The sequence below is a fragment of the Acyrthosiphon pisum genome, chromosome A1 (assembly GCF_005508785.2).
Source record: "Acyrthosiphon pisum isolate AL4f chromosome A1, pea_aphid_22Mar2018_4r6ur, whole genome shotgun sequence".
In the NCBI taxonomy this organism is placed as follows: Eukaryota; Metazoa; Arthropoda; class Insecta; order Hemiptera; family Aphididae; genus Acyrthosiphon; species Acyrthosiphon pisum.
In genome coordinates this window covers 89,858,447-89,867,985 of record NC_042494.1, presented here as the reverse complement: position 1 = coordinate 89,867,985, position 9,539 = coordinate 89,858,447, and the positions used below count along the sequence as shown (strand labels likewise).

At 26.6% G+C, this 9,539-nt stretch overlaps 1 protein-coding gene across 1 annotated transcript; it reads right to left on the bottom strand.

The window, feature by feature from the left end:
* Window positions 1-530: 530 nt before the first annotated feature.
* LOC100163947 lies at window positions 531-8,967 on the bottom strand. The gene is made up of 17 exons (XM_008189332.2): window positions 8,938-8,967; window positions 8,434-8,658; window positions 8,138-8,365; window positions 7,884-8,074; window positions 7,585-7,727; window positions 7,023-7,125; window positions 6,279-6,518; window positions 5,889-6,142; window positions 5,704-5,832; window positions 5,436-5,626; window positions 4,081-4,330; window positions 3,855-3,985; window positions 3,188-3,385; window positions 2,460-3,128; window positions 2,037-2,385; window positions 842-1,505; window positions 531-759 (listed from the first exon to the last, which is right to left on the bottom strand). Exons 1-17 carry the CDS (start codon window positions 8,965-8,967, stop codon window positions 669-671), a joined length of 4,086 nt encoding a protein of 1,361 aa, XP_008187554.2. The 3' UTR covers window positions 531-668.
* Between the last annotated feature and the right edge of the window lie 572 nt (window positions 8,968-9,539).

Sequence of the window (9,539 nt, the reverse complement as noted above, 5' to 3'; positions counted from 1 at the left end):
TTATATCATTAGATATTTATATTATTCTCTCAGATTAAAGAGTCAATTATACATTTGGCATACATTCAAATTGTATTGAGTATTGACTATAATTTTATCTTTGGCCAAAGTTTGTAATTCATATTTAATTTAATTATTGAGTTTTATTAAAAACTAATATAAGATTTTAAAAAGAAATTATGTTTGTTATAACTTATAAATAATTCTTAGTTAGCAACTAACTGCTAAGAAAATTCAAAAAAAAAACCATTAAATAACAATAGAATTTAGGTATATAAGAACATATAGGTTTTCACTAAAAGTGTCATCATTTATTTATTCATATTATATTAGAAATATGATATGATTAAAGAAAGCAAACATTATATTATACTCTACAAATTATTTCACAAAGTCTAAAATACAGACCTGATAAAAATCACTATCACAGAATTAGTTTTAATAACAAAACGACATTTTTAAACTTAATTAGGACATAAATATATAATTTATATATTTTATAACAGCTTATAACTAAAATTGTGTAATTGTTAGAGATTAATGGTTTATTTTTTATTATTTGTCATGAAATTACAGAACTATAATTTAGTAACTTAATTAATAAAATAATTTTAAATTGAAACTACCAAATTAAATCATTATTTCTAACGATTTAGTAAATTTTTTTTTTACTGTTTTTGTTCAAAGAATGCTGCCATATCTTTTATACAAAATTGAGGTGGTCTATCACTAGTACTATGTGCTCTTTGTCGTATCGAACTGTAACAAAATATATTAAAATGTTAATTACTTTACTAAATAATATATACAAATTTATTTTAATTCATGTAAAAATATGTACTTTGAAGTCTGTTTATCTGTTTTTGTTTTCAAAGTATTTTTGTTATTAATTTCGTCAGAAGAAGTTGTACATCCAATCAACTGATTTACTCTTGATGCAACTAAACCTTTAGTTTCTTTTTTAGCACATTTTTTACGTTCTAAACTTTGTGTATACCATTCTTTTCGTTCAGGATCTATAGATAGAGTATCACGTTCATCATAAGTGATTATCTTTACTAAATGTTTTGGTTGTTTAATAGATGTGTTAATATTATTTCCAGGGCATTCGTCTGGAGATTTCAATGTCTTAGCTCTTAGACGTTTAATTATATCATCATCATATTGAATACTTTCAGATGTTTTAAAACGTTCACGGAGAGCTTGCCTACGTTCTTCTTTATAACGGTCAATACGTTCACGTCTTGTAGCATCCATATCAATAGACATTTCAGATTTTTGACAGCTAATTTCTGAGCTTATAAGATTTGGTGATGTTTTTACACGTTCCAAATTTTGATTATCTGTTGGAAAATTAAAAGCATCTAATGAAACTGTACTAGTTACATGCTGACAATTGTTACGTAGTCTTCTATTTTTTATCCATGTAGAACTGTTTTTAGGAGATTTATTAGAGTCAAATTTATTTAATGACTCGTGAAAATTTTTTGTATTTTCCTTATTTCCTAAAACAAATATTTGTATTAACTACAGAACAGTAATAAATATTAATATATGAAATAATTAAATTATGATATTAATTAACTGTGTATTGAAATACCAAAATAATAGTTTTTTGTTAAGGAATAATAAAATGTATTAGAGTAGAGAACTTATATGTGATATAATTATTATTATTCTTTAATTAATAAAAATTACTGCAAGTGAAAAAGATCCTATTCATTAAGTAATAATATCGTTTAACTTGGGTATATCTAATTATTTCTTTACAATTTTGTTTTTAGATATGGTAATAGCATTAAAAATGAATTCATAATTTTTGTGTAGGTACAGTTAGTTTATTCTCAATATTAAATCTAAAAAGTTAATACTGTAGTGCCAAATACAAATCGACAACTTTTTTCTAAATATATATTATTATTTATTACAGTGAACCTATGAGATATGAATATTAAATTTATAGTTTTGAATTTATGAAATGATGTACACTAATAATGAGTGTTTTTTTTTTTTTTTAATTCTGTAACATCACTTACCGGTAGAACTTGAATTCTCCATCAAATCTTTTCTCATACGTCTTTCATGTACTATATCTCTTCCAATTTCTGATTCAAATTTGCGTCTATTTGAATCTAATAATAAATCCACTTTATTCTCGGACACTTCCTCAGTAGAAATCACCAAAATGTTTGCACTATTTGTTATATTATTTATATTGTCAATATGCTCAACATTTTTAATTGGTAAAATTATTGTTTCAAGTCTATCTTGTATTAACATTTCAGTATCTTCATTTGTAGGTGAAACCAAATAATCATTATTATCTAACATGTTTTGATTGTTTGTGATTTCTTTAATTTTTAAATTTTCACTCTCTAAATTATCCTAAACATAAAAAAATGTTCATGTATAAAATATAGAATACATAATACACTGTATAATTAGTAAGTTTTAAGTACCTGTGAAGAAATTGATATTTCCCGTTGACTAGAATTACAAGATTCAGGACTAGTAACAACCAATATTTCATAATGAATATTTTCAACAGATTTCTCTTTCTCAAAATTTAAGTTATCTATTGAATCAATAGAACTCTTACAGGATGGCATTACTTCTTCATAACTAGAATCATCTTGATGAAAAATTGAATTTTTGTGACCCAAACGTTCATAATTATTACCCATAACAATTTCATACATAGATCCAGTTTTTTTGGGGGAACTATGTGATTCAGTTAAAATTGAAATATCTGATTTCACTTTTTCTTCAATTCCATTGTTGATAAAAGATTCACATGGAGCATTATCTCGAACATTTTTTAATTTAATTTCTTGAAAACTACGTCGGTCATTTGATAAACTTTTATTTCTTAAATCACCTTGGTAACTTAATCGATTTCGAGGTGTAGTTAAAAGGTTTTCGGTCAAAACATCTGGTACACAAAAATCAATCATGATTGTCTGGTAACCAGGTGTACTGTTTTTGTCACTATAACTTTCTTCTGATAATGGACAGTATGAAAGTGTAGGTGTGGTAATAGTAGACAATGAACCAGTACCAGTTTCATTACTTTCAACATCTGTCATTATTTGATCACATTCTGTATGTATGTCTGCAACAACAGTCATCTAACACAAAAATATGTTTTTTTTAATCTGAATAAATAAAATAATATAGAAATAATTACATGTTCTGGAGACTGACTATCAATGAATCGAATATCAGGTGAAGCAAACCGTTCTTCTAAATATGATAGTCTATTATTTTTCGTATGATCGCTGTCTTTACTTGAATCTGTGGTTTTCTTTTTCTTCGGTGAAGGATCTGCACTTAATGAATCTTCTGCGTGTGCTAATATTGGTAAACGTTTAGCACTACTATTCAACTACAACATAAAGCAAATAATAAAAAAAATTGATAAACTTTTAACATATGAAAGGCAAATAAAAAGCTTTATTTTTAAATACATTATATTTTATTTTTAGAAAACTCAATAAATACTTTTATAAAATTTTTATTATTTTTACAGTTTCTTTTTAAGTTTTATCTGGATATATATTATTTCTGTAATTAACAGAAGGTCCACAAAAATCAAATATCAAAATCATTGTATCTTTATCAAAATTATTTATTTTGAGTTATATTGACTGTTTGAAAAATACTAAAATTTTTTCATTTTTGGGTAATATTTTTCAGTTTTATATATCATAGAAAATGTAATAACTAATAAATATTGTAATGTAATACATTTTTAAGCTATTTATTTAATACTTTTAGCCTATGTAATTTGAAAGCTTGAAAAACTTAACCTAAATAAAATCCCTTAATATTTTAATTATTAATTTTAAACTTACATTATTAGGAGTCACATTCTGTAAGTGTTCCATACTTGAACGGTTACTAAAAATATGGTTGGTATCTTCATCAGAAAATACTCTCATATCAGACTCATCCAAATCAAAGTTAACTTGTAAATCACTTAGATCTAAAAAAATGAAGTTAGGATGAACTAATACTATTCAGTAGATGTTTAGATTTTTAAAAACAAATATATATTGATGAGTTATTATTTATTTGTACCTTCTTGACTTGGGTGAAGAATAGGTGATGCCAGATCTTCTTGATCAGCAAGTTGATCAAAATAAGAATCATGTGACACAGAACGATTATGACCAATTGAGTTGGAACCACAGAAGCCAGGAGGAGAACATGGAGGTGTCCCTTTAATTTCTCGTAAAGACATTGTTTCACTAACTGACTTGGAAGACTTAGGTGTGTCTTGAATATTCATACCTTCAGTTATACTCTGACGTACACATTCTTTCGAGTCCTGATTAATTTAAAAAGAAATTATGAAAATTTTTATTTTAGATACATTTTTATAAGAAACTAGCTGATCCCATGCACTTTATTGCTCGGCAACCAATAATTATAATAGTTTAAAAACCCATGACAACCATTTATGAACAAAAATTCTCATTGGAAATCTCAAAATCCCTGTTTGAGCACCTCCCAGGGTTGGTCCTCTTTCTTTTAAAGTTAGCCTATCTTCTGCTCAGAGGTCTAATTTATCTCTGTACGAAATGATCCCGTGCAACTTGTTGCCCGGCAAACTAATAATCATTATTATAATAGCTTCAAAACCCATAGCAACCAAAGGACACACAGACAGACAGCCAAACATTCATTTATATATATATATATATATAGATACCAAACAAACAATTTCTACTAGGTATTACAAGGAACGGCCACAAACAGCAGTAAAAGTGCAACAACTCTCATGCAACACTTCCTATGTATTTGAAATTGGAAGCCTTTTTTTAAAAAAATTTTCAAGACATTTTTGAAAAATATAAAAGCACAGCATCTTTTTTTAATAAAATATTAAGAGGATGCTACCCATGCATTTGTTATCTCTGTCTTAAAAACGTACGACATAGCAAATTTTCGTTCACTCGATTCAATAGTGTGCTGTTAGTTTTGATATTAGAGTGATTTGACCCACTATCAATTTTTTAGATAATAATATTCTGTGATTAAGCATTGGCTTTTATTCAATATTTCAATTTTCAAGTGATATTTTAATTTTTAATTTTTGATATTTCAAATACCCATATCTTGCTTGAAAATGAAAATGGTTGCATGGTAAAAACCCAGTTAATATCCTTACTTTAGTCTGATAATAGGTTAACAATTTCTTCTAATATATGAACAACACAAGATTGGTTTTACCTTTTAGTGAATACAAATTTACTATGTTGACATGTTGTACAGTTCTAATACAGAGACAACACATAACGTGTGCCATCTTCTTACATAGATAACTCGTTTTCATAAACCACTAACATAAAAGTACTTACAAAATAAATGTATAAACTTCAATAAAATTTTAAATACTTCTTAAAAACGTAATACATTTATATAAACCTTACCATGTATTTAGGTATTAAGTTTGGTTCGGACTTTTTACGAAGTGGCAAAACTCCAAGTGAAATACTACTTCCACCACGAGTAAATAATGATTTCCATCTTGATGGTGAACGCCTTTTGTTAGTATTACTTCTTCTTGATGGTAAATCAATTACAGTATGATACTTTTCAGGTAAACAAGAAGGACCTCCACCTAAAATGTAAAAGATATTATCTATAAATTATATTACATTAATATATTTTAATTTAAACTAATTATAATTTACTTACCAACTTCAATATAATTAGGATCATTTCTTTTTGCAAAAGTTAGAACACGATTTTGTGCTTCTTCGAGGGTTAAAAGTTTTGTTTGAGTAGATATTGCTAAAGATTTAGGTCTAGATTTTTTGGGGGTTCCTAAGAAGAATTAATTGGAATAAAATTTGTTTTTCAATTATTAACATGTTAATTACCTTTGGTAGGTGGCAATTTTGCTCCAACACTAGGAATAGGGCTAAAAATATAGTCTGTATACCGAATTAAAAATTCAGTAACTACAGCTTGAATACCAACACCATGTAAAGCAGCAACACCACTACCATTTTCTAGTTGTTTACTCCTTAACAAGTTAGGTGCCCAAACAATTGCAACATTCCTTGCTGTCATGCCTGTTTGTTCACCAAGAGCCGCCACGTGAGATAAATGTTTCATCAAGTATTCCAACGTTCTAATACAAGCAACACTTTTTATTATTAATAAAAGAATAAAGGAATTTCCAAATTTATTTTATAAAACCTATTTTTTAAGGACATTTTTGTTAGTCCATAGAAATATCTATTTTAAATAAGTTTTACTCTACTTACCTAAAATGAGGTGGAGGTAACTTTTGAACTGTTTCTCGCATAAGCTGTAACCTGACTTCAGTAGTTTTCTCTGGTATTGATTGTACAGCATTCACAAATGAATCATAAAGTTGATAAGTGCATAATGGATTTGGTAGTTCTCTAAAATATAATTTTAACAAGGAGGCCACACTATGTATATCCTGTCTTATTGATTCATCTTCCCACAATGCTGGTACTCTATCTTCATCAAACGTTGACCTAATACATGAACAAATTATATGTTATGTAATGAATAAGAGTTAGTGTTGTTGTTAGTTACTGTATTCATTTTAAAGAAAAGTGAGGAAATACAATGCATACTCTATATACTCTAAATTTATTAATGGAATATTTATTTGGTGCGCGGTCAAAAGATGTTAAGTCAAAAATTATGATTTTTCAGTAGGATTTAATTAAAGTTTGAAATTTTTTTCGAATATAAAGAAGTCAAAACATGATTTTTAACAAAATATGACTTAACTCCTTTTGAACGCACATCAAAGATTTAACTTATGAAATTTGAAGTATAGCCAAAAATTATTTTTTCTTATTTATGAATTGATAGGAAAAACTAAAATTTAACTCAAAATAGTTTTATAATTTTAGGTTTTTAGCTATAGCGAAAAGGCCAAAGAAACATACAAAAAATTACAGTGTCAGTAATATGTCTGCTTTTAAAAGATTGAAATTATTTTAAACAATTAGTTCAATATTGATACAAACCTCAGTCTTTGAATATTTGATGTAACACCAGAAAGTCTATATATTCCATCAACTATTCCAAATTTTTCAATAAACTCAGCACAGCTAGTTAACACATCAGGTACTAAAATACAAATTTCCACAATTAGTATAACCACTTTATTAAGATTATACAATATTTATGGAGATAATTAAAGTTATTTGTTACAAAAATAGTGAGGAATCTCTGAAAAAAATTGTTATTTATGTGGATGTCTTTATTATTTCAGTTAGTAAAATGATAAATAATATATTAATTAAATTATATATAAATGTATTCAAACCGTAAAATAAATAAAAATAGGCTATAATATTTTATTATTTTAAAATAACTTCAATAACAAGGATTATATTACAAAGTATAAATAAATGATAAATAAAATATTGTTTACCACAAATTTAATAATTAACATTTTATAAGTTTTTTTCCTATCAAAAAGTATGGTACTCCTATTATTATTTTCAATAAAATAATAAATTTAGAAATAAAACCCCTTTTACATTAACAAATTACATCTAGTGTATAAATAAGAATTATACTAACAATCTCTTCCAGAATTTAGAAGATGTTCACCCAGGTCACAACCAAATACTCTTTCTTTTAATATTCCAGACTGCTTTAATGTTCTTCGAGTTGGTCTTGATAATATAAAAGACCGAAAAAATGATATCAGTTTACCATGTTTTCTGAAAATTTTGACAAATATTTTATCAATCACAATGTAAATCTTATTAATGTTTGAGTAATATATTTGTATAAATAAACACCTATTTAATTAAGTAATGTTAATTACAAAACATTTATTATGACATTACAAAAATATAAATAGGGCATGGATTTACCTTAATACTGGTTTTGATGGTTCAGAAAGAGAAAGCATATGAGGGTTTATATAAAGATTTCTCGGGACTTTGTCTGTTATAACAGCTACACAGCTAGATGGGAAAAACCCAACTAGAAAACCATGTTTGCCTCTCCACCAAACACTTTCTTCAGGTGATGGCATGTCAATAACAGAAATTATATCACCAATCTATTAAAACAAGATAATAGTTAATAATATTTATATAAGAATCATAAATGTATAAATAACTACATCAAATGAAATTTCATCAGAAGCATGTGCAGTGTATTTTCTGACTGAATAAGCTGCGGCAACTGCAGGGGTATTTATCGCACAATGATCTCCATCAGCAACTAAAAGGTGATGACCACGATTATCTAGTTCTAACCAGCTAAGAATAGGTCCACAGTTAATTAAACTTCCCACAGCTATTTGAGATAATCTTTTGCAATATTTACTAATCAAGTCTTTTAAATATTCCTAAAATGTGAAAATAAATAATGAAAATATTATAATTCAATAAAAGTCATTATAATCATATTTCTTACATTAGGATTTTCACAATCACTTGGTACAGGTTGAAGTTCTGGAAGTAGACTGAACTTTCTATCATAAACACATTTATGTAATTGATGATCAAGTGTTCTTGCATTTTCGTATGATCGTCTTAAAACCCAGACTGTATTTTGTGATTCTACTTTTATAGTTAACCAACAATCGTTATCATTATCTACATTTCCAAATTTTTGTTCATCTTCTTCAATCAAATCAAACTAAAGAATATATTTATATTCAATAACAATAATTAAGAATATGTCATATATGTATGAGAAGTAGCATTTATAAACGATCACTAGCTAAAAGCCCAGAAGATCTCAGACTTGTGTGATGAAGTAATTATTAATTTAAAAGGCTTCTGCACTTAAATTTAAAGATGTCATTTTTACATTTAACGTTCTGTTTTTTAGTCAATTATTTTAGTATATGTTTGATTTGGATACTATTCCATAATAATTGAATTGTAAAATTATTAAAGTTAACTACACTTATACTAGTAATCTCGTTTTTAAGTAATCACACATGATACCTTAACTACTTTGTTATTCCTAAATGACTTATTGCATTGAAAAATCATGAAATATGCATAGGAATATCAACAAAAAAAGTTGTACCCATGTAAATATTTAACCAAAATTATATTTATATGCTCATTGCTCAACAACATAATGTACAGCTGTATAATATGTATGTAAATATTTAATAATTAGTAAAAAGTTTATCAACTAATAAAAGTAATTAAAAAACAGACATGCAAAAATATGCAAATTCAATAAGTTTCTGGCCTATTTAAAATTAATATTATATAATATATACTATATAAAATAGCCGGGTATTAAAATCTGTTTAATGACCGATGACTAATTTCATGTTTAAAATCCAAAGTTGTTTACCCTTATCTATTTTTATTATTCAATAGTCAGGGCCGGCGCAATACATTTTTTAGGGGGGGGGGGGTGTATTCATTATGATTTGCCGACTGAAAATTAAGTGATTTTCCAATTATATTATTCAACATACTCAATGACTCTCATAATTTCCATAGCTCAAGTACATTTTTAATAGATACATCTACTCTGTTCGTCTCATGAAAACA

Excerpts from the sequence above, each read along its gene's own strand:
- LOC100163947 (XM_008189332.2), bottom strand. The coding sequence starts at position 8,967 with ATGTGTGATTACTTAAAAACGAGATTACTA. Across the intron at positions 8,366-8,433 it reads GTGATTGTGAAAATCCTAAT|GAATATTTAAAAGACTTGAT; the intron begins GTAAGAAATATG and ends TTCACATTTTAG. Across the intron at positions 3,129-3,187 it reads ATAGTCAGTCTCCAGAACAT|ATGACTGTTGTTGCAGACAT; the intron begins GTAATTATTTCT and ends TTTTTGTGTTAG.